The sequence below is a fragment of the Mastomys coucha genome, unplaced genomic scaffold, assembly GCF_008632895.1.
Source record: "Mastomys coucha isolate ucsf_1 unplaced genomic scaffold, UCSF_Mcou_1 pScaffold13, whole genome shotgun sequence".
Taxonomy (NCBI): domain Eukaryota; kingdom Metazoa; phylum Chordata; class Mammalia; order Rodentia; family Muridae; genus Mastomys; species Mastomys coucha.
The window spans coordinates 2,951,929-2,979,843 of NW_022196895.1; the positions used below are offsets into that span (position 1 = coordinate 2,951,929).

The following is a 27,915-nucleotide window of genomic DNA, read 5'->3' on the forward strand; positions in this document are numbered from 1 at the left end:
TTTGTTTGGAAAACTTTGTTTACATTTAAGTTTCTTCAGAAAAGGAACCAATCTGAAAACTCATAAACCTAAGAAAACAAGACCAGCATTAGGAAGATGGCTCAGTTTGTAAAGTGTTTGACAACTGGAGAGGTGGAGCTTGTTGGCTGGTATACTAATCTAGCTCAAGTGGTGAGCTTTGTGTCCAATGAGAGGCCCTGTCTCCAAAAGTCTGGTAGAGAGGGTATATATACACAGAGGTATCAGTGAGCAACAACTGGTCACCGCTGAAGATGAAGGGAAGCAATGATGTTTTGAAACACAGAAGCCGGTATCTACTCCATCTTTCTTAGGCAAACTAACCCCCGGGGAACCAGACAGGAAACTTATCTCTTGAAGCAACAAGAGGGATGACAGAATCACATTGCTGACATTTAGTAACTCCTACTGAACATCTATGGCATTAAGTGCCTGATAACCCATAAGAGAGACTATACGCTATCATGTACCACTTGATGTAATACTAGTAGTACTACTGGTGAGGCACGTTCCCCCCTTTGGTGAAGCAAAATACTTTAATCCAAGTGGACCAAACCAAATGAACAGAAAACACAAACAGCAGACACCTGTGAAACCATGAACAGGCTATCTGCTCTCTTCATAAACTAATTTCAAGGGAAAAAATAAGAGATAAAAGAGGACTCTGCAATATGTGGACCTTAACTGGACCTCGATGTAAACAAGCTTCTTATAAAACTAAGATATCTGGTAAACAAATTATTTCTGTTTTGGTGTGATAATGGTATCTAGTGTGTCTATGTTCTTTTTAAGACAAGGCATAAGAAAAGTCTCAGGTTGGTCTTGAACCCCAAGTCCTCTTTGCTTTCGCTTCCAGGGTCTGACATTAAAGGTATGCTCCACCATGCCTGCCTTTGCCATATACTTTAGGGCATTTTTATCTGTAAAAAGTAGACATTAGCATCACTATGAAAACACTTTTAAAATCAAATGTACAATTAGGGTTACAGATAAAATGGTGAACTAGTAACTGTTGAAAACCAAGGTACCACTACTTACTAGAGTTCACTTATTCTATTCTGATAGATGGTTAAAACTTTTCTACAATTCTAAAAGATGCAAGCCAAAATACAAAAAAGCCAATCCCACTGGATTTGAGAGGCAGCCACTTGTTGTTAAAACATACACAGATGAGTAGAGAGATATAACCCCCCCCCCCCAAATTCACTCAGGGCAGGCAATGCAGCTAAAAAAAATCAAGCTAATGCTTCATGAAGTAAGGTTCAAATGTGTCATTACACTTCAAAAAGATTTTCTTTTATTTAAACACATTTACAGCATGCAGGTTAACTTAAAATTATGTCGTTTTCCCAAACCAATTATGTTTAAATGTAACCCTAAACACTGAAAATAAAACAACCTATACCACAGGTAGACTTAGATTCTTCTGTTACTTCAAATCAAACTGAGAGTTGCAAATAAATTCAGTTATGCATAGTAGTTAGTTTCCTTAAATTAGGCAAATAATTTAATTGATCACCATGAATAAATACTATTCTTATTTCATTGAGTTTCTCTTCTGAACCAATTACCAATACCACTCAGAGGAACATTAATATATCCAGTCACAAAAAAAAAGACATTGCAAATTAAAACATTTTCAATAGTCTAGGTGATTAAAAACGTCCATTTTGTGTGAATGCTATATTTAATGGCCTATCATAGCAAAAAAGAGCAGTTCAGTTCACTGAAAAGAAATTTATGAAATTCTTAGTATACTTTATGAAAGTTTGAAATTATAAATAGAAAAGAAACATTTAAGATTAAAAAAACTAACAATGTGTTTTCCTAACAACATGCTAGTTACAATTCCTTGTGTGTTGTACAAGCACCAATACCCATAATACATCTTAAAACTACTACACTCGGACAGAGGAGGTTTTCTTCCATTATGGATGCAGCCAGATGCCTCACAGACAGCGATGAGCACAGGAGCTGTGCACCTCACTAACTATGACTTGGACCTTGCTGCATCAAGCTCTCTCTCAATTTGTGGAGTGCTTCTTTCAGTCATAAAAGCAACACAATCATTAAAGGCTGCAGACTACAACAGCAAAGATTTTGACTGTTAAAAAAATAAATAAATTTATTTTTCAAATCAAAATTATTATAAAAGTGGAAATTACAATAGTTAAGGAAATAGAAAAATAAGCCAATTATGATCTGAGTCTTCTGACTATGGCTCCAAATTTAATAATACAAATATCTGTATATAAAACTTTTCCAAAGATTCTGCCAGCCAGATTCTAAGACAGAACTTCCAAAGCTTCTCTACTTATCAAATAACCTCAGATACCCCATTTCCTGTGGGTTTCTGCTGACAGGGCTGCAGTTACCCCAAGCACTGAGGATGCAGATGTTGGAATTTTTCCTGTTCCTTATAGATCCTTAAAATATACTTGATTGAGTTTAATCATCTGTAAAATAAGTGCCAAAAATAGGTATACATTTAGGTCTAATTTAAAAAATTATTCACTATGGCCAACAGTATTTTTTTTTTTGAGAATTATTAGTGACTTGCAAACAATGTACTATTTCTAACTAAACAAATTATAGTGTATGACTTAGTGTAACATGTGAAAACCACCTTCAAGATTTCAGAGCAAAATTAGCCATGTAGTTTTAAATTTATAGTTCATCTGTCCTGTTCACAATTTTTCTCATTTTTTTCAACACAATTATTTAACATTTGAAAATTATTTAATTCTATGTCTTAATTCATTTATTTCCTAATAGTAAAGGTGACATTAGCTTCTGTTCAATTCTTCCATTAGCAGGCAGATATAACAGAATAAAGCAGGGCAGCACTGTCCCATTAAGCTTTAAGTGCAGAAGTCAGCCAGAAGGGATATAGTACTTCCAAACTCATTTAACATGAGATTCATTTTTGATATGTAATATGCAACAAACATCTCATGAGCTAATAGAGCCTGTTCAGTCTTGAGCTCCTGGCTAATTAGTCAGACGTCTCCAAGCTCAATGTTTTCAGAGGCATGCTTCAGAGACCATACCAGCAACATAAACCCTAACATTTTCAAGGGATTTTAAATTTATTTTTAAGTTAATTAATTTTTTATCTTTTTTATTTTTAAGACAGGGTCTCCCTATATAGCCCTGGCTGTCCTGGAACTCAGTATGCAGACCAGGCTGAACTCAAACTGACAGACATCCATCTGCCTCTGCCTGGGATAAAAGACGTGTGCCACCACAACCTGCTCGAGGGATTTTTAAAATACAGTACTCACTGACCTGATATATTTTGTGGCAAGTAGTGTTATAAGTGGTAAAATTTAAGACATTTAATCTAAAGGTTCCATATTTCCTTAAAAAAAAAAAAAAAAAAAAAAAAAAGACGTTTTAGTAGAAAAGGGGAAATGAAAAGCAATAGCAGCTAAGGTAATGTAAACCAAGGTCACACATCCACAGAAAGGCCAGTCAAGGAGGTCCTGGAGCACGGTCACTCCACAGTGAGGACACCAAGAACAAACTGTAATGCAGAGGCCGCAGCTGTAAACTGTCATTTCCCTTCTAGGACATCAACATTGCACTCTGGTGTTGGGAAGCAGCAGAGTTTATAAGAGTGAGTAGGAAACAGCTGTACAGGCTAGGAGTAGTTTACACATTAAAAAATTAAATTTCTACAATCCCAAGGAATAGAGGTTAGTTAATGAAAGACTGATTTTATGTCCTCTTCAAACTTCAATTACTTTTCAACACCTGAAATAGGAGAAAGCAGAGAACATTTTAGTTTTTACAAAACTCCTGTTTGAGATAATGATGAACAAAATAGGAATGCTTTAATTTCTTTAAAAAATACGTTTGAATTAGATTTTATGTTCATATGTCTTGACGGATGACATGTGCAGCACATGAGGCCTGGTGCCTATGGCGCACAGAAGAGGGCTCCCTGGAACTGGAGTTATGGATGATTCTAAGTCGCTGTGGACGACAGAGCCAGACTTACGTCCTCTGCAAGAGCAAGTGCTTTTAACTAGTGCGCATCTCTCCAGCTCCTGGTTCCCTTCTTTTACTTCTCTGTCTTCTTACTTGAACTATTTATGAGCAGAACAATGTTTACAAGGTCAGCCCGTCATTTTTTTCATCCCCAGTTAATAAAGCCATATGTGGGTTGATATATGAATTATTTTGTTTAATAACAAAATAGAGCTGGGCATGGTGGCTCAAACTTGTAACTCAAACTTGCAGCATTTGGGAGAATGAAGCAGCAGTGGGGGGGAAAGCAGGCTTGTCAATCTTTAAACAGTAAACACGACATTCTTAAGTCAAGGACCACTACTTAGCAGCAGTTGGTAGCAATAATGTGGCTTAGATAAAAATAGGGAAACGCTGGGGAGCTGGATCCCCAGAACCCACTGAAGCAAGTATAGCAGTGCATGCCTGTAATCCTTGTGCTCTTATATCTGCAAGATGGGAGCTGAAAACAATGTCTGGAAGCTGCAGGGATAGTTAGAATGGACAGTGCAGAAGAGATCCTGTCTCAAACAAGGTGGAAAGCAAGGACAGACACCCAGTGTTGACCTACGACCTCCATAAATATGCTGTGGCACTTGTGGGCCTACAGACATAACCTAAAACACACACACAACTATCTTTAAGTTGGACTTAGTAATAAAGCCACATGAAAGAAAAGAGGCTATGTAAAACTGGAAACAAAAGGCATTAAATATTATTAGTACTATCACCACTGCCCTAAATAAATCCATGTTTTTCTCAATACTTAAAAAGTAATTTTAAAAAGTATCTTCAGGGTATTTAACTTTTCCGCCATAGTTTAAGATATAATGATATAATAAATTAAAAGGCTCAAGGAATGATGAGCATGTATGTCAGAGTGCATGCTGCTCTTGCAGAGGGCCTTGGTTCAGATCCCAGTCAGTACTCACTAGGAGGACTGCTGCCTGTAAGTCAGTTCCAGAGGGAGTGATGTCTCTGGCTTCCATGGGCATGACACATACATAATTTTAAAAAGTAATAAAAATAAGTTTAAAAATTAAATAAAACTCGGATATCCTTTGATTCAGCAGTGTAACAATTACACTTCATAAGTACACTTTTCACTCAGTTGAGCAAGTTCTCTCCCGTGTGCTAAACATCATCACTATGTACATGAAGCTATTTAAGAGGCCAAAACTCTACTCTATGAAAATAAAGTATGAGTTCAAGGTTTACATATGAATTTTAACATAAAAAAAACCATCTGAAGATACCAACTTCTGAGCTCCTCTAAGAAGGCAGAGGAGCAGCTTCTATGCAGTGAAAATGCCCTCCTCTAGGAAGGCAGAGGAGCAGCTTCTATGCAGTGAAAGCTTGGTGCTACGTGATGATATCCCAACTCGTGTAATTCTCAAGAACTGTTTCCCGCCTACCAACCATACCGGAGGCTGAAGTCAGCTACTAGTTCAACATGGGCAGAGACAGGAATTAGACTCTGTGTCTGTGTGTGTCTTTCTGTCTGTGGGGGGGTACATTTCTCAGTGTAGGAACATCAACTAGTCTATCTCCTGTGTCACTAGAATATAGCTCAAGCAAAAAATGCTTTAATTCCAGCACCCAGGAAGCAAAGGCAGGTGGCTCTCTGTTGAGTTCAGGTTTACATAGCAAGCTCCAGGCAAGCCAAGGTATACAATGAGACACTGACTCAAAAAAGAAAAAAGAAAACCCTACAAAACCCCCTAAAACACACTAAGTCATTCAGTCTTCACTGAGTAAAGGAATATCGTAGCTACACACATAGTTAAATACATCCAGAAGGAGGAAGCATACATTTGTGATACTGGCTGTCTTTGGCAGGTCACTCACTAAAAGGCAGAGATGTTCCAGATTAAAAGAAACTTAAAAATACAAAGTCCTAGATCATGCCCTGGTTTAGAAAAATTAGATACACAAGATATTAACAAGAAATAGAGAAGAGCTCCAGTGGTTTGAGCCTTGACTAGCAGGTACAAAGAGGCACAAGAGGAAGATCCAAATTTGGATATGAAATATTACACATATTAATGTTAGATGTGATTATTATTATTATTACAGCTGCACAAAAAAACTATTTTTTTACAAATGCATAACTTATTTTTATAGTGAAGGCTAAAAGGACTCAGAGGAGAATGAATTAAGTTTCTATGTGTGTGTGCTGTATGCAGTGTGTTTATGTATAGAGGCCAGAGGGCAGTCATCTGCCTCACTATCATATTTTTTTGACACAGTATATTACTGATCCCAGAACTCTCTGAGTTCCAGGGACCCCCTCCCCGAGCTGGGTTTATAGTTGTCTTCTCCCTGTCTAACTTCTGCATGTGTGCCAAGCCAAACTCTGGTCCCCAGGCTTCTGTGGCAGCACTTGCTCATTTGGCAGATGGAGCCAACTCCCCAGCCCAGAAAGAATAGACTTTAACAAGTTGTTTTGTTCAAGTTCATGAATGCGGCAAAGCCAGACTGACATTCAGAACTTCCAATCCTAGGCTTTTTATCTCTTTCACTTTAACAGACAGAACAAACAAAATATTACATTTTTAACCTCTCCAGATTGCTGGTTTAACTTCTACTCAAAACAGTATTATATATAAAAGTATCAAAACCAAGCAAAATTAAAATAAACCAACCTTAGGATTTCTCAGAAGCAATAAGAGCTAACCATCTCATAATTACTTAGCATTTTACATTTTCAGCATTTCTGTGGGACTTCTGTAGTTAAAAGTCAGACTTCTGGAATGTGTCATAAACTAGAGACAGCCATTTACTAGTGAATGTGATATAGAACAAAATGTTGAGTGTATTACTAAATTAAAAGGAAAGCTACTAAGTACCACATGGGGAACAGGTGTGGTATGTTACTTCCAGAACTTTTAAATGTGAAGTTATAGTAGTATATAAAGAAAGCCCCCAAATGACATTTGTTATCTTCCTGCCAGAAACAGATGACAAGCCTGCATTTGACCCGAGGGCCCACAATGTGGAAGGAGAACACCCTCTCAAAGTGCCTTCTAATTTCTACACATATGCACACAGGCACGTATACATACACACACACACACACACATAAAAAAAAATTGGGGAAAAAAAAATTCAGAAACCTAGAAAAATCAACTCACAGGAGCTGGATAATTCAGCATTTAAGAGCACTGGGTCCTCTTCCAGAGGACAGGGGTTCAATTTCTAGCATCAAAATGGTAGTTCACTTTTGTCTGTAACTCCAGTCCTAGAGGGTCCAACTCTCTCTTCTAGGCCACAGAAGCACTGTATGCATGTGGTACACAGATACACAACGCAGGCAAAATACTTACACATAAAATTAAAAAAGAGAAAAATCAACTCCCAATAGGTGAATGAAACAGGTAACTGTTTAAAAAGGAAATGTAAATGAGGATGTGCATGCATATGAAGTCACCTTCTTTCAGGACATCCATGGGATACTATTTTGGGCCTATCAAATTAGAAGCTTATATACTAATAATCAATGGTGACAAGGATGCAACCAAATGCTAATTTTTATTAAGATGCAATTTTAGGATGTCTTTCTAGAAAGCAACTGTAATATCCTTAAAAAACGTTCACGTCTAGAATCCCAGTTTGGGGGATTTTCTTATAATAATCTAAAGGATGAGGGAGTATATTAGATACTTCATACTTCAAATGTCATTTATAGAAGCAAACTTAGAACAAAATTAATGTGCTTGATTATGTTTCTAGTAAAGGTAATATCACAAATTAGGGCATACCCATTGTGTAGGATACAAAGAATTATTATAAATGATCCAATGTGAGTTTTAAAATTAATAATACAAAACTAAACATATAGATTATCTGTAGCATGAAACAGACTATAAGAAATCATGCCAAGTTGCATTTATAAGACAACACACATTTAAAAAAAAATCCTGATCCTACTGTGAAACTCAAGTAGCTTATTTCCACACACAGTTACAACTCAAGAACCAGGCACAGACTCACACCTGCAATGTGTCAGTGTTTACGACTGCTTGCCTCCGCCACCTCGAAGCCCCACTGGCTGGTTGTTCTGAACAAATGAGCCTCCTCCACGAACTGCACCTGGGTGAGTTGGAGAGGCTGCTGGATGCTGTCCAGGACGGATTGGTTTTGCTGTAAGACAGAAAGAAGATAAGAATAATAAAGTGTAAGAGTGACGGCAGTGATTCCTTTTCTCTCTCTCTCTATTCACTAACCATTCCTGAGTGTTTTAGTGTGTTGATTTTTTTGTGTTTTTGTTTCTTGATACCTTTTTCTTGATTATCTCCCATTCTCCAGAAACAATTCTCTTGCCTCTTTCAAAATATTTGCTACTTGTTAAATTTTGAAGTAGGGTCTCTCTATGTAGTCCTGGTCTACATGGACGAGAGGCTGGGCTAGAACTCACAGACGGGTACAGAGTTAGCTCTCTCTCCACTGTGGGATGTAGGGATCAAACACGAGTACCAGGTTTGCATAGGAAGTTCTTTCTCCTACATGCTCCCATTATCCCTTTTCTGCACCAGTGACTATTCTGAAACCTGAGACACTAACTGCTGCTACTACCATCCGTCCTTTCAGGAAATTCTCTTGTGCTCTGGTGGTGTGTCCTGGACAGTATCTCCTGGCCTTCACTTATCTAGTTACCTGTCAAGTGACTGTGACTATTTCTCAGTTTCTATCTTCTTTCCCAACAGTATCACTGTTCAGCGTGACAAAGGAGACGACGTTTCCAAGCTGAAGGACTACAAGCTACCTGGGCATGTTCTACTCACCAATCTGTGCAGAATGTCCCCTTCTGGCCATATTCTTTGACCTGACTGCTTCCTTTATCCGGTCTACTTCTTGCTGATAGCGTTTTCGGTCTCGAGATGCATTCTCTTTGGCTTCCTTCAGGGCCGACTCCAGAGCCTTCACTCTCTCTGCAGTAGCTCTAAGCCGTTTCTCTAACTTAGGAAGCTCACAGCGCAGATCTGCATTATCACGAACCAACTAAAGGTACACAGGGAGAATGAGTATTTCATAACTGCAGTTTAGCAAGTTAATCTACATTTTTCTGTTGAGCTTTTCCATTTAGGCAGCACCATGTAAAACCACATACATATCAGCTATAGTAACATCTCACAAAGCACACACTCATCTAGTTGATTAGAGACAGTAGCCTAGAATAGTCTCAAACTCACTCTTTAGCAGATGACCTTAAAGTCCTAATCCTGCTTCTATCCCTTGAGTGCTGGGAGTAGAGGTGCTGTCACCACACTAGGTGTCTGTGGTGCTGAGGACTTGATCAACAGAACTAACATTCTAGCCCTGTTCATTTGATCATTTCCTTACCCAGCGGACTGGTCTATAAATACCTACGTAGACAATGAAGTAGGGCATAGTGCCAGTAGACAATACTTGCTCTCAGTAATATAACACAGCTGGTAAAGCAACTGTCCCTATATATTTTTGTATATTTTTGAAAAAGGGTTTCATGTATCCTACATAGCCTCCCAACACAAGTAGTGAAGGATAACCTTGATCCTCTGGTCTGTCTTTAAGTCCCAGTTGGGATTACAGGTAGTCACCACTATGTCGTTTTTATGGATGTACTAGGTTCTGAACCTAGGGTTTCGTGCATCTAGGGTGAACTCTACTGAGCTAAGTCTCCAGTTTCCACTTTAAGCATATGAAAAGCCCAAGTAAACATGCTAATAAAAGCTGCAAAGCCCTTAACTTTACACTGGTGAAAGCACAGAGTGTGCATAATAAAGTTACATTTTTAAAAAATAGCAAAATATTTTCCTGTATAAAATATGAACTGCTTACTATAGTATATTGTATATTTCAGATTACAGGGAAAAAAGATCAACAAAGAAAAAGACTGCATCAACTACGAAGACTGCATTAATACTGCCTATCCAATAAATTAACAAGAAATTTCAACCTTGAACTCCTATAGAGGAAATAAGATTATTTCATGCTTTCATAGGATTCGTTTGAAAACAGTATGTTGATAAAGACACTGACTCCTGCCCTGGGCACAGCAGTTCACACCTGTAAGCACAGCACTTGAGGAGAGCCAGGATTGCTTAAGTACATGAGACCCAGGCTCACAAAATCGAAAATAAACCTGTTAACTTTCCTAAAGCCCCTGGTCTCCACAAGGGAGTGGAATACACTGCTAACAGTCCGGGACTCTGCAAGGTGAAGTGCTTCCTACTCTCCCATTTGTAGTTTTGTAATGTTGCCACATGACACTCCATTACCTGTTTGTGCACTTTGGTGAGCTGTTCGAGATTGTTTTCAAGGAAGGAGATTTTCTGCTTCTGCGCAGCACTGCCGCCAGTGTCGTCAGAGTCCACCTCAGCGCTCTGAGAGAATGGAAACTGAGCAGTGAGAAGTGGAAAGACCAGAAGACCCAAGCTTCCTCCACACAAACGTGGACATCACAGACTCACATGGGCAAGACCACATATGTATTCTTAAAGCACCACACACAGCAAGCAGCATTTGTACTAGCAGCCCTGGGCACTATGAGATCACCTTTTTCACCCTGGTAGCCAAGTCCTGAACAAAGAGCTTGCGCAGGTTGTGTAAAGTCTGAAGTTCTTTTGCCTGCATTAAGAATAAAGAGATCGACCGGTCTTACAAGCACAATACTTAAGGCAGAAAAACCAAAATGTGCTCCCCAGTCCTGTCTCCACATTTTCTTACCACGGTCTCCTCCAAACCCTTCAAGTCTTGCCTTGCTTGTTCTCGTCTGTCTTGCATAACCCTAAATTGAAGCAAAAGTTACATGCTTTGAACTTTGATTCCATAAACTCCAACTTTAGCAAAAATTAAATCAAACTTTATTAAATTCAATGGAAATATGCTTGTATTTAAACAGTTTGCCCATGCAGTACCTTTCAAAGAAATCTTTATGTATGTACTTCCATCTCTTTTTCATTATGTAGCTTATTAGGAAGAAACAGAGCTCATACAGCAATGGAAGAGATCAAACAGTATGTGCCAGAGGTTCATATAAGGAAAACTTTTAAAGTATGATACACAGAGTAAACTGCTATTTATCAAAAAAGATATTAAGTGGAAGTTGCTGATAATAAAATTTGCCTGGAACTAAAGTACTTTACACTGTACAAAAGTCTAGCTAAAATTCAGCAGAACTCTATCTGCCACACTCTCACCACTCCTCACTGCAGAGCTGGGAGTGAGACCCAGAGCCTTTGCATCCCCGATGCATTCCCAGCCCCCAGCAGAACCTTTATGCAATGCACTCTGACTAGTCTTCTGGTGTAACCATCCTAACTGCTGCAGTTTACTTGCAAATTATTGCCTAAAATTCAAGGCTTTGATGTGAAAGAATATCATGAGTTGTCTACCTACTCACACTTTAGAAAACCAATATCTCACAAGGGAAAAAAAAAAGCAAGGGAAAAAAAAATCTCGGCTGAAGAAATTAAGGTTAGGGGTAACTAGTCTGGCAGTTGAGAACAACTGTGACTCTTGCAGAGGACTCCAGTTTGGTTCCCAGCACCCACATGCTGACTCAATACAGCCTGTGGCTCTAGTTCCAGGGGATCTATGAGCTCTTTCTGCCCTCTGTGGGTATGGGGCATGCACACTGTAAACATGAATAAGTCTGTGCAGGCCATTCATACACATTAAGGGGGGGTGAGAGGAACAAAAGCAAAAACCAAAGAAGACCAAAACATGGTTTTATGAAAAACTAAATTTGACAAAATATAGTAGAGCATATCCTACAGTTTTCTAGATTACTATCAGATTTTTTTTTTTAAAGATTTATTTATTTTATGTATATGTACCAGAAGAGGGCATCAATTCCAGTATAGATGGTTGTGAGCCACCATGTGGTTGCTGGGAATTGAACTCAGGACTTCTGAAAGAGCAGTCTGTGCTCTTAACCACTGAGCCATCTCTCCAGCCCCTACTATCAGATTTTAAGATGGTCTTTATGATAGATTTTTGAAATATTAGACACCAAGAAAACAGCAGGCAGTCTTAGAAACAGTAATACAGTCTTGCTTTCACTCAAAAACAAGCACACATCACAAATCAAAGCAAGACAGAAAGACAGCCACGCCCATGAGCAGTACCTACAGCCTTGTGTTTGCAAGCTTTAACTCAAGTGACACTCACGTGAGCTCATGCAGCTTCCTGGTCTTCTCTTGGTCTGTAGCTTTCAGCCTCTCATGCTCCACCCTTAGCCGCTCCTGCTCCAACACCATCTTCTGGTTTTGGCTAACAAAAGAATGTAATACAAGCTTAGCCTCAAAAGTTGTCTGAATGTCATCATCAAATTTAACTTTTTAAGGGGTCCTGCCTTTTAAAATAGGATGTTACTACATATTCCTGACCAGGAACTTGACACCTTCCCGCCTCAGCCTAGAATTCCAAGTGTGTGTGCTATATGTATTGGGCTTGAGCTTTGACCAGCTCACCCTCTTCTGCCAACTGGTCAGGATCTCATCACTCTGATCTCATAAGGGCAGGAAAGGAAGGGCACAGCTACCCTCAGTCACTCGGGATTTCTTATATGGTCACCAAAGTCACTGATCATCCGTTCCCCACACCTTTATCCTCATCTCCCAAAACCTGTCATCACTTATTTTCTTCCTTTAGTTTTTTTTTTACTAAAATTATTACAGATTTCTTCAATTAATACTCTATATATCTGAAGACAGAAAACACGGGAAGAGAAGGAAAAAAATCTCATTTCACTGAACACAGCAGGTTTCTCTAAGGATTCTGGTCCATTAGAACCTCCTGTCTGAAGAGCCAAGCTCTCCCAGTGCAGAGAGAAAACATAGTACTTACTCTTGGAGATCAGTGATTAGCTTTTCCTTTGCCTCAACTTCATCTCTCAAACTACTGATTTGTTTTTGGTGGGTTTCTCTGTGACTCTGGATCTGCTGTTCAACAGCTTGCTGAAATTTGTTTGGAAGGAAAAAGATCAAAGTTAGATTAAGATTACTAATAATAGATTAAAGACATCAGGGTGCACCACACAGCAAACTTGCCTTGACTTCATTTGCAGTCTGAACCTTGTTCAAGTGCTCTTTTTCCATTTCATGGACTTTCTCTGTTTTGTACATAAAAGTAAGAGATTAAAAAAACAAACAAAAAAAGCAAAACAAAAAAAAAAAAGAAGGTCAAACTGACTCTTAAGATTCCTGAGATAAACCAGAGGGCAAACAAATTTTTTAAAACTTGGCAAAACCTTCCAAGCTCAGTAACACTAGGATACTTTATTACCACTAATGTATTGATATCACAAAAGGGAAATAATATAGTTTCTAAGTGTTGTATATTAGGATTTACACACACACACACACACACACACACACACACACTCTCTCTCTCTCTCTCTCTCTCATGAACTTTGTGGGAAGTACCTTGAATTGCCACTTATATTCAATATAATTTTTCTTTTTTAGTAACATATGTTTGGACCATGAATGCTCACATGGAAGTGTCCACCATATTATATGCATGTGTCTGGAAGCTAGGGGCTTACTCCATGTATCCTCTATCACTCCTTAATTTTAAAAAATATTTCAAAGGCACACTGAGATGGATAATTTGCTATTAAAAATGTTCTACATTCTTACTATTTTCTTTCAGTTTGAGTATGACAATTATATTAAAAGTAAGGAAGAATACAATACAGACATAGCAATCAGAAGCCAAACCTTGTGCTCGGAGTTGGACTAGTTCTTCACCGAGGGAATCAACTGATTCCTCCAGCTGTCTCTTCTTTTGTTCTACATTTTGAAGGTATTCAGTCAGTGACTTGATTTTGGCTTCATGCTTTTGGGGAAAAAATACTACTATGAGGTGGGGAAATGTCTCACACACATTGTGCAGTTAAAAGGTGAAAGAGTAGACCATTATCTATACAGCTTACGGCGTCTGTAACCTGAGACCCTGCTATTTATTATCAGTCCTTCTTGAGCACTTGCTAGTGTAGTGCTCACCAGAACTCAGCAGCCAGCCACAGAATACTTACTGTGCCTGCAGTTCTGCACATCCACTTTGTCAGTCAGTCACAGGTTTCTAGCTAATTTCCATACTTAGTATGTATACATTACATCATTCAAGTTGTTATACTGCAGCTACACTAAGAAACACACAGGCCTTTTATTACTGAAAATACACAGACGTATATGATTCTGAAAACCTTTATAATAAATAAAATTTATACATTGATGTTTCAGCAAATGAAAAACCATCTGAAACACGTACTTGGGATATCCGGAGCTGGCATGCTGCTAACTCCTTCTCATTCTCTTCCATCTTTTTGTTGCTCTCAGTCTGTGTGCTTTCCAGCTGTTTGCAGCGTTTCACCATGGTCTTTACTTCGGATTTCATTTTGCTAATGTAGAGCCTGGCAACAGTAAACTCTTCATCTATCATACCAGTTCCCTCTGGCTGCTGAGAGAAAAACATGAAATAAGTTAAAGCCAGGGCTACATAGTAGTACACACCTCTAGGCAGAGACAATCAGAATCTCTGTAAATTCAAGGGCAGCCTGGTCTACAAGGTGAACCAAGTATGACGCTGTCTCCCTGCCCTCTAACCCACCCACCACCATACACACAAAGGGATAAAAAATTAGAGCCAAACATGTTCAAGGCTATTTTCCCAAGCTAGGCTAGGAAACCTAACAGAAGTCATAGGAAGCCACAATATTTGTGTGAGCAAGCATGTGAGCCATGGTGTGCAAGTGGAGATCACAGGGAGAACTTGCAATTGTTTCCTTCTACTATGTGAATTTCAGATTCACAATCAGTTCGTTAGATTTGGAACTCCTCTCTCTCATAGTCACCTCACCTGTTTTTGTTTGCTTGTTTATAAGACAGGGCCTTACTGCGTAACTCTGTCTAGCTTGACCTTCATTCACCGTTACATGTTTAAAGTGACTGTAGTGTAACCACAGGTAGGCTGGGGAGATGAGCAGTAAAGTGTCTACCATGACCACATAAGGATGAGCTGCCTGGCAGTCAAGTAAAGCTAGGCAAGGTAGTACGCACTTGTAATCTCAGAACTGGGGAAGGCAGAGAGACAAGGTAGTACACACTTGTAATCTCAGAACCGGGGAAAGCAGAGACAAGTGGCTTTCTGGGGCTTGCTGGCCAGCTGGTCTAGGCAAGTCATAGGTCTTTTAGCCCAGGAGACCGTTGCTCCAAACTATAATGTGTATGACCAGGTAGACCGCTCCAGGGGTGAAGTGCTTGGTGCCAAGTGTAAGGACTGAGGTTTTGGGCTACAGGACCCAAATAAAAGCTCAGCAGGCATGGTGGTCACTTTTAACCCCCAGGACCCAGGCATGGTGGTCACTTTTAATCCCCAGCACCCAGGAAGCAGAGCCAGTGATCTCTTGGCAAAGATGCTAGTTAGCTGAGCTGCAGCCTCCACGGAAGACGAGGAATGAGTGAGTAAGGAAGATAGTGAGGTTATGGCTAGCCTCCCTCCACACACATCCATGGACACACAGAGCATAACAACAGTCCAGTTTACTTATGAGGCCCCCACCTGAGCCTATTCTCACCACTGTTCTATTCAAATCACACAGAAATAAAGTAAGACATTTTAAAAAGTATTTATCATCAATATCAACATGCATGTAGATAGTTCTCTTGAGCCCTGGAACCCATGGGATCCAGGGATCAAGTTCAGGTCATCAGGAGTATGGAGTAAGGCACCTTTACCCACACTAAGCCTCTTCAGTAAGGCGATTTTTAAGTGAAAATCTTCAACATGGTCCAATGAGGTACTTAGTGAATATTCTATTTCTATGCTCCCAGTTTTCTCCCTCTTTTCTCATCTACATAAATCAAAACTAAGGGGATAGAGAGATGGCTAAGAGTCCTTACTGCTCTTCCAGAGGAGCTGAATTGGGTTCCCAGAACCCACATGGGGCATCACAACAGCCTGTAACTCTAGCTCCAAGAGTTCCAACACCCTCTTCTGGCCTCCAGAGACACTTGTACACACATGACATACACTCACACACACATAGACATAAATATTAAAAATCTAAAATGTAGTCAGTATCATCTACCACACACGGTTATAAGGATAACAGGTATGAAAAGAACTTTGTAAAAAAAAAATACACTATAGCAGGGCCAGGAATATAGTTTAGTCAGTAAAATGTCTGTGCAAATGCCTGATGAATTTTTAATCAACACTAAAAACACCAAAATTGAAAACAAAAAACTAACAGCCAGGTGTAGTGGGCACATGCCTATATTCCCAAAGGAAAGCTCCAGGCCCCAGTGGGAGACGCTGTTTCAAAAAACAAGGGAAGGGGCAAAGAAAAAGAAATCATGTTGGGAATCAGTTCTAGTGCTTAATTCTCCTCCCCAAAGTTGCACTTTCATACCTGAGGATCCCTACCCCCAGCTGGCTTCAACTGGTACTAAAGAACTGCCATACAGCCAAGGGCTAGGCAGGGAGATGGAGGTGGGACTTTTAGATTGTGTGGGCAAGAGACCAAGGAAGAGAGGAGAGAAGAGAATCGCTGTGACTCTGAGGTGGAGGGATCAGATTTAAGACCTGCTGGAGAAAAATCATCCAGCAATGTAAGTGGAAAGGGTAAGGGCCCCTATGGGGGTGGGGGAGGGCTGCCCTGGAAGATAACAGCAACAAAGATAAAAGATATAGATTTAGAAGGTGTTAAGCCAGGAATACTGGAGAGGAATGTGTGCCCAGCCATTGAGCTAGTCAGGACATATCGAAATTAGCTGTTGTGCGTGTGTGCATGTGTGCGTGCATGTGTGCGCGAGCGTCTTTCATCTGTGAATCCAGAGGTCTTAGGAAAGTGCACCCGGGAGCCAAAGTGGATTAACTAATTCACTGCTACAAAACCCAAAGAGGACAGGTAACAATACCCAAGATTGATCCCCAAGCTTCACACACACCTGAAATCATGGCAGCTGCACCTGTACGACAGCACATGCACACAACAAAATAACATGCCAAAGTACGAGCTGTATACAAAAGACTACACATACTACTCGATAACAGTATTACCTTCACATCATTATTTCCCACGGCAATTCCTATTTCTGCAAGGTCTTTTAACAACGATGCCATCATTTCAGCTGCTCGTTTCTTCTGGTGGTTGGTCATTTCCTTCAGCTTCTGAAGCTCAGCATCAATACTTGCTAACGTTGCCTGACAGACAGATGAGACTACTTTGTCATCACAGTCCTCACAAAGCCATTATCTCTTGTGAGATTCTTGATCTATAATGAATTATGAGGTAGCTTCTAGTTCAAGCTATTATCTTCCCTAACATTAGAAATAGCCAAATCATTTAAATGATTACAAATCAATATACTTTTAGAAACCAAAATTATAATGCTGTTGCTCTACCTCCTAGGCTTTGTATAGAAAGAGAAGAGAAGGTGAGACCTGGGTGTCTTAAGAACCTATGCTACCCACATCTTAGGCTTATATAGTAGTGACTTAAGTAACTTCATTTAGCATTATTTATACTTAAGTATTAAGAAAACAAAATTTATCTTACAGATTTTTGATTCAATTCATCACTAAGCAATTCATATTCCTTTGTTTTATCTTCAACTTCCTGAGACTTCTGATCATAATTAACAGCCAATTCCTCTAAGGCCTGTAAAACTTCTTTGACTTCTTCTTTAGAAGCATCATTTTCTGCTTGGAGGCGATTGAGTTCAGCTTGCATATTATCTTGATCCCTTCTGGTTGATGCCAGAAGCTAGATGAAAGAGTAAAATAGAATTTTAATAAACCTGCAAGAAAACATTCATTTGCTTCATGATTTAGGTAAGCAATAGAAAAGTTGCACTATTAAAGGTACCAATACTTTACTCTGTAACAACAGATGGACTGAACAGTTTCGAGCGGGCACTGGGCTATACTGTGTGCAACACAGAAAGGAAAAAAAAATCTAAGCGTTAAGCCCAGCAAAGTCAGGGCAACACAAGGCATAATTTAGTAGCAAAAAAAGGAGATCATTCTGCATGATATTCATGGACAAGTTAGCTAAGAAGTAGAATTTTAGTCATGTAAATGTAAAAAACAAACAATCCAAAGGCATTCTAGACTTGTAAGTACTGTGTACAAAATTCAAAATCCAATTAGAATAGTTCTTTAAGAACTTTAGAAATGTATCAAGTTCACCACTTAAAAGCATTTGCTGCTCTTCCAGAAGACCTGGTCTTAGATCCAAGCACTCAGAACAAAACTGTCTCCAGTTTCAGGGAATCAAATGGCTTGTTTTCTGAGGGTACCAGGCACACATGGGATGTATGCATACATGCAGGTACTAACACATACACACAAAATCAAAGCAAATAATTTTTAAAGAACTTAGATTTGTTTTAGGAAACTAAGAGAGGCCTGGAGAAATGCCCCAGAGCACTATGTCAGCCTTAGTTTGGACTGGAGAGAGGGCAAAGGACCATCCAGGTCAGCGACTTCAGCAGAGACAGCTGGAAATCCATGGAATGTTAGTAATAGCTATTACTAACACTAAGAAACAGGAATCATGAATGCTAAATGCCCTACAGTGCATGAGACAGAATATAACAAAGTTGTCAGAGACACAGAGGCGGACGCTTGAAGCTAACCATCAGACTGAGCATGGGCTGAGTTCTCTTTAGTGAATATTTTACCCACCTACTTGCTCAAAGTATTTACCCACTGTAAAAGGTCTCAGGGCCCTTTATGTATACTATCATATCATCTGGGAATAATAATATTCTGACTTCTTTTCCAATTTGTATCCCCTTGATCTCCTTCCATTGTCTTTTTGCTCTAGCTAAAACTTCAAGTATGATCTTGAATTGATTACTGAAGCATGGCCATCCTTGCCTTGTGCCTGATTAACGGGATTGCTTTAAGATTCTTTCCATTTGACTTGTTATTGGCTATAGGCTTGTTGTTAATTGCCTTTATTATCTCTAGGTATATTCCTTGTACTTTTAATCTCTCCATGAAATTTATCTTGAAGTCCTGTTACCCTGAAAAGCTTTTTTCCTGTATCTAGTGAGCTAACCATGTGTTTTTGTTTCCTTCAGTTTATTTACATGGTAGATTACATTTACTGCTTTTCATATGTTGAATCATGCCTGCTTCTCTGGAATTAAGTTTACTTTGTCAAGCCAGATGATCATTTTGGGGGAGAAAAAAAAGTTGTCAGACCCCAGATGCTGCCTCTAAGAATAAGAACAATGTTATAGTTGAAGTAAATAATAATAGACACCGAGCACAATGGTACACACCAGGAGGGTGTGTTGAGTGGCTAGGGCTCAATGTCAAGTTCTAGTCCAACTAAACAGCAAGACCTCTCAATAATCCAACAGGAGAAACTGCTTTAAGACTGATTTTTCTGATGATGGATATTTCATTCTGCTGGAGGTTACAGCCTTTTCTACTTCTTCAGGCTCTGAAAAGCGCTAACTAGGGACTATTTTTCAATTATCTCCATTGTCCTAGATGAAATACAATACAGATTCAAACTAAATCGTAGGAAAGGATGAGCGTGGGAGAATGAAATACAGATTCAAACTAAATCATAGGAAAAGATGAGCGTGGAGAAATGAAGTGAAAGTGGCAGACTGGGAGTGGGAAGACAGCATGGAGGAGTAGAAACATGTTTATTCATGTGACATTCACAATCCCAGAAAAAGCCACATTAAAAATTGTACAAGTACTAACAACTGTGATGACTATACTTGGTTATCAACCTGACTGCATCTGTAATTAACTAAAACCCAAATGGCTGGGAATTTTTTTTTGTTTGGGGGTGGGGGTCAAGACAGGGTTTTTCTGTGTAGCCCTGGTTGTCCTGGAACCCAGAAATCCACCTGCCTCTGCCTTCCAAATTCTAGGATTAAAGCGTGACCCATCACCATCCAGCATAGGTCCATTTTGGAAGAGAGAACATCAACTGAGAAAATGTCCATAGCAGACTGGCCTATGATGCATTTTCTTGACTGATGATTGATGAGGATGGGGGTTGTCCCACAAGGAATGGTACCACCTTTGGGCTGGTGGTCCTGGGCACTATAAGAAAGCAGGCTGAGTAAACCATGAGAAGTCAGTAAAGAACATTTCTCCATGGCTTCTGCTATGGTTCCTGCCTTCAGGGTCTTGCCCTGGCTTCCCTAAGTGAAATAAGGCAAAATGAACCCACTCCTCCCCAAGTTGCTTTTGTATTTTAGCATAGCAACAGAAAGCCTAATGAAGACACTTATTTATTTATGTATCTAAGTTATTAGTGGGGAAAGGCCTGCTTTAGATACATAACCACAAGTGAATATAAAAACTATTATGTATACAGCTTTCTTAACTCCCTCTCATCCATATGTAAATAGATTTTTTGCTAAGGGAGAGTATCTTAAACAATTATTCCAGGCCTCTTATCTCCCCCAAGTCTGTAAGAAATACTTAGGAGTGAGGAGAGTAGAAGATATATAGTGTAATAAATAAAGTAAAAGAGAGTTAAAAACTCTGCAGTCATATGGTCCAGAATTTCCCTACTGTTGTTTCTGAGAAAGTGTAGTCCTTGCTGTCCTGCCTGAGCATCCCTAACTCTGAGATTACAGATTTATACAGATTACACGCCACCACACCACACCTGACAAAAATACATGTTTTGCAGAAACTGTCCTCTCTCTTCCACATATATGACAGGAAACTCAAACAGAAAAACCAAATAACAAAAAGCATCTACAGGAGGAAATCAGTCTATTTTAATACATGCAAGGATCAATCTCATAGCACACTGATAATTAAGCATGCACACACTCAACAACTTTAAAGGTAGTATAGTAGTTACATAATCGGAACTCCATAGATTCCTTTATCTTTCGATGATAAACACTAAAGATTTTTCTGGGAGCATTTAACTTACCTCTTCCTGATCTAACATTTGTGTCTTCAACTTCTCCACCAGTTGACTCTGTTGGTTAATCTCTTCATCCTAAGAAATATTAAAGTATCCAATTACCTGGCTTCCTTCTCAGGACCAATTCTGAATTACTATTCCTCCAAAATAGTCAACAGAATTTACATACACTGTTTCCACACAGAACTAAAATTATATTTTCTTCCCTGTTGCTGGTAATGAAATCTGAAGCCCCATGCAATGCACTTACCACTTAGCTGTATCTCCACATTCTTCAAGTCAGCACTTCAAGTTATTGTTAATATGATTCTTCAACCCTCTATAACCATCCAAGCTGTCTTCAAAATCACTGTATACTCAAGGCTAGCCTTATACTCCTGTCCTCCTGCCTCTACCTCCTAAGTACTAGAATTTCGGCATGTTCTACCAAATCCAGTAATATCTTGGCTTTCTAAAAGCTAAGAGAAATAAAGGAAAATGTAGATCACAAGGAACCTTAATACTGAAATTAAAAAGTACTGATATCGACAGTATTCTAAAATAGACAAATCTAAAATAAGTAATGTGAAATCTACCTTGTCATCAAGTTGTTTATACAATTTAGCAATTTCTTCTTCACACTTTCTTCTTTCGGCATCTGTAAAACTACCAGCCATTCCGACTGCAGCAGCTGGCTTATCACTCGTAATAGCAATATCTTTATCTGCTGTGAAGGCTTCCAAATTAGCTTTCTCTTTGTCAAACTGCTCATCAACAGGTACTGTCTCCCCTAGAATGACAAAGAAATGGTGACTATGAGTGCATGTAACTAAAACAGGCAGGTCCCCACACGCCCCTTCTGCTGTGACCAAGTATGCGGGTGGTCCTCCGCTCCCGGCTGCCATTGTCAGCAGATTTGTTTGAGCTGTAAAAGGTACTTCAGTATCAGTAAATTTCTCATTCTGGTCACTGTTTTCATTTCCTTCGACTGCTTTTCTCTACAGGATTTTTGCTCTCAATTCTTAGGTGTTCACTCATTTCAGTTTCTTTAGGGTCAACCATCAGTATGCATTTCATCATAATCTCTGTGGTGCCATGTTTCCCTGAATGATCCTTACCATATCTTTGATATCAACTACCTCCTTATTCTAGTCTTTGCAGATTTTGTTTGTTCAGGAAAGCTTATCAATAGTAAGCCCGTGTAGAGCTGCCTGATAGAATAGTTCTGAAGCTTAGGACTTCTGCAGTGGTGCAGCACTGAGGCTGGCCTACTGCTGAGTGCTGTGCAAATCCTGGGACTGCTGATGATGGAGACAAGAGTGCACTTAGTGGGCTGAAAGCCTGAGGCTGCAGGCATGTGCTGAGGTATAGAGCAGAGAGGGTCTGCCTAGTCTTGGGGTCCAAGGTACCCCAATTTTCTTATCTTTCTCTGTATTTTGGTTAAGGAGGAGGAAGACACAAGTAATCTGAAAGTGTCCTATGTGGACATTGAAGCTTTATTACTAAATCACATCAGTTTCTATTTTCGCCTGTTACTGAAATTAATGTTTCCATAAAGGGTGCTGGGTAATGAGTCCCGCTTCACCATCCTTCTTTAATCCTCATCCTTATGCAATGTCACAGCTCTTACCAACTTTTCTTTCTGCTCTGATACTAAGTTTTTTGTTTGGTTTTTAGAATTGTAGACTCTTGCTCTTGAATGTAGAGCAGGCTCTGCCTTACAAGTGCTAGGATTAAAGGTACATGCTACCATCTACTCCCATCTACATTTTACATATAAGTACATATATAAATGTAAGTATACATGCATTATACATGTATATATGCATGTGTGTATGTATGTAGGTACTCATACACATATCTATATTTGATACAAGGCCAGGCAGGGCCAAATTTACGAAATCATTGTGGGTCTGCTTCCCATGAGCTAGCATTGCAGGCTGATACCATGAAGCTCTGTCCCTGAGACCTGGGCATCTGGAATTTCCCTTGATCTTACCCCTTCTCTGAAATCCATCCACACTTACCTGTAACTGACTTCTTCCTAATCTAGGCACCTTACTATTCTATACTGTAGCACCTACAGCTCTTACTTATTGTTTGAGGTAATGTAAAAATTTAATGACAGATTTTGATCTTCATTTGAAGACCATTACATGCTGAAAACAGGCTTTATTTTCATTTACCATTCATATAAAAATCTCAAGTATGTAAAAGAGCCCTAAATCAGAAGTTTAGATGACAATGCTTAAGTGATTACCGTTACGCCAACGGTTGAGTTCGTTTTCTAGCCACTGAATGGTGTTCCGTAGAGTCTTATTTTTCTCCTTTTCTTTCTCATACTTCTTCTTCCACTGCTCTGCAGTTAATTCTACGTTGACACAGACCGTGTTCTTAATTGTTTTGGCCCTAAGTGATGCAATTACAGAAAAGATGACATGACATCATTAAGGAAGAGTAATCATTACAAAAAAAATAAAAATAAAAAGGATATGACTGAAAGTATTTTTAATTGACATCTATATTTAATATATGATATAGCTAAGTAACAAATTATCCAAGACTATTTAGTTCTTTCTTAGAATAGTAAAAAATATCTATTTACAACCCAAATAAATTTCTGTCAGCACTCAGTCTTTGGTAACATAAAAATAAATAAATAAAAAATCAAAACTAAGAAAATACATTAATTTTCCCACCTCACTTGTAAGGTTGAAGCAGTAACATACGTTACTTACCACTGCAGGTCTAAGAGAAGGTTGTTATTGAGTTGCCTACAGCAGCTGTTTCATGTATACTACTTCAAGTGTGTCAGTGAGCCTCACACAGATAGGCTCACATACCTGAAAAGCTTTTACTTCATCATGTGACTCAGATGTTTACTTTCATCAAAAGGAAATTAAACAATTAAATTTCTCAATTAATTTTAATGTCTATGAAAAGTTAAAGCTTGCTAAGTCTAACTTATACGACCTAAATCCTGATTCAAAAGTACAGATCTAGCTCTCTTACAATACATCTAGATTTGAGTAGCAGCTGACATTAGTAACGTTAATGCAACAAACCTTTGACCAAAGAGGAGTGTTGACTTTGTCTCAGACTCATTGTATGATGACGGAGAGCAGCAAATGACAATAGTGGTTCTACAGTTGCCACCTAATGAATCTTGAAGAATTCTGGTCATTTTACTATCTCGGTAAGGAACATAGGTCTACAAACCAAAATAAAAACAAGACAAAACCAGTGGGGTTTTAGACAATAGTATTTGTTGTATAACTCTTGGTCACCCTGTGCTCTCCCAAGCCTGGCTTACCTAACTTATTTTTTTTCTATTTGATTTCAAGATGGGAACTAGGATACATATACAAACACTAAACTCAGAAGACAGCAACACACTCATTCAGTTTTACATTTGTATACGAGAATATTCTCTATAAAGTCCTGCCATAAAACAGGGAACTAACAGACTTGTGTACTTACACTGCCCTCTGCCAAAGCGGAGATGACGTTGCCAAGTGCAGAGAGTGACTTGTTGATGTTCTTAGCTTCATCCAGCACAGCACCTTCAGCTCCAGTTTTACTAACCTATAAGTAACATTCCACAATAAAACAAACTTACAAGTTTTTTTTTTTTTAAAGATTTATTTATTTATTTAATGTATGTGAGTACACTGTAGCTGTCCTCAGACAACGCCAGAAGAGGGCATCAGATCTCATTACAGATGGTTGTGAGCCACCATGTGGTTGCTGAGATTTGAACTCAGGACCTCAAGAAGAACAGTCAGTGCTCTTAACCACAGAGCCATCTCACCAGCCCTACAAACTTACAAATTTAAGATAATTTTCTTTCAACTTTCCAAATAGTCACCAATAAACAGTAGAATAAAATTACAAAGGGGAAGGGCTAGGCATCCCTAGATACTAAGGACTAGGAACCCCTGAATACTCACTATCTGTCTAATAGCCTGGTCAGAGAACTAGCTAGACAATAATGTGATTGGAAAAATATTAAATTTTATTTCTAGTGTGCTTTTGTCAATAATAAATTTACATGTAAATCTGCAGTTTTCATTGTTATCTCTTTGCTACATTATAAAACGAGGAACTGTAAATTCACCTAAACAATAACATAGATGTCATAATTTGCTAAAAATAAAGACAGTTCTATGCTGGGTGGTGGTGGTGGACGCCTTTAATCCCAGCACTTGGGAGGCAGAGGCAAGAGTATTTCTGAGTTCGAGGCCATCCTGGTCTACAGAGTGAGTTCCAGGACAGCTAGGACTACACAGAGAAACCCTGTCTCGAGAAGAAAAAAAAAAGAGACACAGTTCTAATACTACATAAGCTAACCTGTGACTTGAAAACCAATTACACTGCCTAAATGGCTTCTAGAATTAACAGTGGTACTAACTGATAGATAAGCTGTGCATAAGATTTGGTCAACAAGACTAGGTACATCATTCTAAATCAGAAGAAGCAGAATAGCACAGTAGCCACAGAAGTCTATATTAAACACTTAAATATTCTAATTTTTATAGACTACAGTTGATCCTCCTATTCCCATGGAGTCAACTAGCCAAGGTTGAGAAACATTCCAAAACAAACTTCATTTGTACTAAACATATATGGTTTGTCCCTAGGCATAGTCTCTATACACTATAGTTTAACATCCATTTATATGGTCTCACTCTATTAGGTGTTATCTAAAGAGTATTTCCATACAGAAGAATGTGTGTAGGGTCTATGCAAATACTACATCACTGTATAAGTGACCTGGGCGTCTGTGGATGTTGGTATAGTCATGGTGTGAGGGGTCCTAAGAACAATCTCCATGACATCAAGGGACAAGAGCACAACCAAATCAGAATGCTGCAGAGAAACTTGCCATGAATACAGGTAACATACGAGAGAGATGGAGAATGAAATTATAATGGCATATGCTAACAAGCTGTCAATAAGAACATACATCTCATTCCAAATACCCTACTGACTGGATCAAATACAGCTACATGACAGTCACTTGGGAACAGGTTACTGACTTCATTTATCATACAGCACTGGTATCAACAGTATTAATTCTCAGATTGCTAAATCCAGTACCGCAAGTCCTCAAATGCCACAATAATTAGCAGGTGGGTTTACGGAAATGCCCAAGCATCTACTGGAATTCCAAAGGAGGGCTTACCTTTTCACTGCCAGCTAAATCAACCAGATAAAGCTTTCCACTGAGTTTCTGTTCCGTTTGTGTATTCTCTTGTTTTACATTAATAAGAAATATACTGTGACTCCTAGAGCTATGTTCATTCATATCTGCAATGAAATTATTAAGCAAGTATAAATACAGTTCCTTCACTAATAATTTTCCCCAAAGTATTACTTTATACTAGAAATATCTTGAAATTAAAAGACTGCATTAAGACGTAGACAGACATGCCCCGGTCAGTACTAATGAATACCCCACTTACTTGTAACTGCTACGTGTCTGTTGGATTTCCCTTCATCTATGGTATCCATAACTTCATCTGGACTACACACGAAACGTTCTGTGCACCCCTGTGGAGTAATTTTAAAGTATTCTTAGCACTCTTTAAAAACTTTCTTACAGGGTTCTCTATAGTCATTATTCTTTTAAGTACCTTTACATAGGGAACACGGTTTTTGTCTTCATGGACTGAAAGGTTAGTTTTTGAAACTGAAAAAAAAAAAAAGGTACATTAGCAATACTACCTAGATTCTATTATCAGTTATAAAATAACTAATATAAGTGGTAGGGTTCCCTTAGCAGCCCAACAATAGGATTTTTAATATATATATTTTATACATACATATATACATATATATGTATTACTATAAAAAAGCAAAGCATTGCAAACATACTAGGAGAATAATCTAGAAACTAATATAAAAAACCAGAAATTTCAAACTTCTACCACTCACATTTTATAAATACCATTACGCCCAAGGCAAGGACAATGCATGAACAACTGGGACTACCACTTTGGGTTGAAACTGTACAAGCCTTCAGTTAAAGCCCTCATTATCACTAAGAAGTGCACATATGATGGCATCTCAGGCTCACGTTCCCTCCCAGCTACAAGGAGCTAATCCTTAACTACTTAATAAATGTTGCTTGACTTTAAAAATAAAAATAGACTATTAAGTTATCCTATGTATAACATATCACTTTATGAAATTTCATCTATGTTACTAAGAACATCTAATACTAGAAGAGCAACAGGTACTACTGAAATTATAAGAGCAAGAATTTAACTTACCATCTAACAGGTCCCTTATCTTATCCAAATATATTTCAAAATATGAAACCTAAAGCACAAAGAAAAGTCCATCTGTTAATACAGCTTGTTCTCTCTGTTAACAATGTGGTCTAAGTGACAGATACCTATACTAGGACATTACACTAGCCACAACTCACATTCTAAGAGGAAAGTGTGAGTCACTAAGCTGCTTAAATAATAAAAAAGCCCATTTCTGTCACAAGCACTCATGATGGACAAGAACAGTAAGTGTGGCAGGAATCTTGAAGCTCTGTAGTTAAACTGCTTTTCTACAGGGAGAGAAGCTAAGGACAGAGGTAGCTTACCCCATTAGTCATCTAATGGCATATAAACTAGAATCAGTTCATCAACTCTAACAATCCTTCAACCTTATATACCTGTAACAACTTTTAAAATTTGACTTTCAGAAGCAGCTATTTTGGAAAATAAGTATCCTAAGTTAAATAAAATATAACCTTTCTCACAAGAATTTACCTTAATATGAAATTCCAAATTTTCATCCATGGAGTAAATATAATTAAAAATATCTTGCACTATTCTTGGAATAATTCCCATGCCTTCTGGATCATGAAGTTTACCCTACATAAACAAAGAATTGTTAACAAATTTCAAGAGAAAAACTGAAACAAAAAAAGTGTGACTCTTTACTAATATAAAATTAATAGGATAAGCATTGTGACTGGGTTTTTTTTTCTT

General features: G+C 38.6%; 1 protein-coding gene and 1 long non-coding RNA gene across 3 annotated transcripts in view; one reads left to right on the forward strand and one right to left on the reverse strand.

Annotated features, from left to right (window-relative positions):
• LOC116086813 overlaps positions 1–9,035 on the forward strand; it is a 78,570-nt gene extending 69,535 nt beyond the window's left edge. The window contains exon 2 of the long non-coding RNA XR_004117148.1: positions 8,736–9,035. This is a non-coding gene — a long non-coding RNA (uncharacterized LOC116086813). The remainder of the gene's footprint in view (positions 1–8,735) is intronic.
• Positions 1,293–27,915, reverse strand: part of Kif5b (kinesin family member 5B) — a 39,998-nt gene continuing 13,375 nt past the window's right edge. The window contains exons 4-26 of one of the 2 annotated variants that reach the window (XM_031364917.1): positions 27,694–27,798; positions 27,199–27,247; positions 26,560–26,615; positions 26,389–26,476; positions 26,109–26,233; positions 24,404–24,508; positions 23,989–24,134; positions 23,184–23,332; positions 21,520–21,713; positions 20,951–21,019; positions 17,582–17,788; positions 17,083–17,226; positions 14,290–14,475; positions 13,737–13,854; positions 13,065–13,126; positions 12,862–12,971; positions 12,184–12,285; positions 10,738–10,798; positions 10,567–10,638; positions 10,290–10,394; positions 8,814–9,030; positions 8,025–8,172; positions 1,293–3,774 (exon numbers count right to left, since the gene is read on the reverse strand). In XM_031364917.1, the coding sequence (XP_031220777.1) occupies positions 8,042–8,172; positions 8,814–9,030; positions 10,290–10,394; positions 10,567–10,638; positions 10,738–10,798; positions 12,184–12,285; positions 12,862–12,971; positions 13,065–13,126; positions 13,737–13,854; positions 14,290–14,475; positions 17,083–17,226; positions 17,582–17,788; positions 20,951–21,019; positions 21,520–21,713; positions 23,184–23,332; positions 23,989–24,134; positions 24,404–24,508; positions 26,109–26,233; positions 26,389–26,476; positions 26,560–26,615; positions 27,199–27,247; positions 27,694–27,798 (2,601 nt within the window). In that variant the 3' untranslated portion in view covers positions 1,293–3,774; positions 8,025–8,041. Of the gene's footprint in view, positions 3,775–8,024; positions 8,173–8,813; positions 9,031–10,289; positions 10,395–10,566; positions 10,639–10,737; positions 10,799–12,183; positions 12,286–12,861; positions 12,972–13,064; positions 13,127–13,736; positions 13,855–14,289; positions 14,479–17,082; positions 17,227–17,581; positions 17,789–20,950; positions 21,020–21,519; positions 21,714–23,183; positions 23,333–23,988; positions 24,135–24,403; positions 24,509–26,108; positions 26,234–26,388; positions 26,477–26,559; positions 26,616–27,198; positions 27,248–27,693; positions 27,799–27,915 lie in introns of both variants that reach the window. The other variant, XM_031364916.1, reaches the window with a different exon arrangement.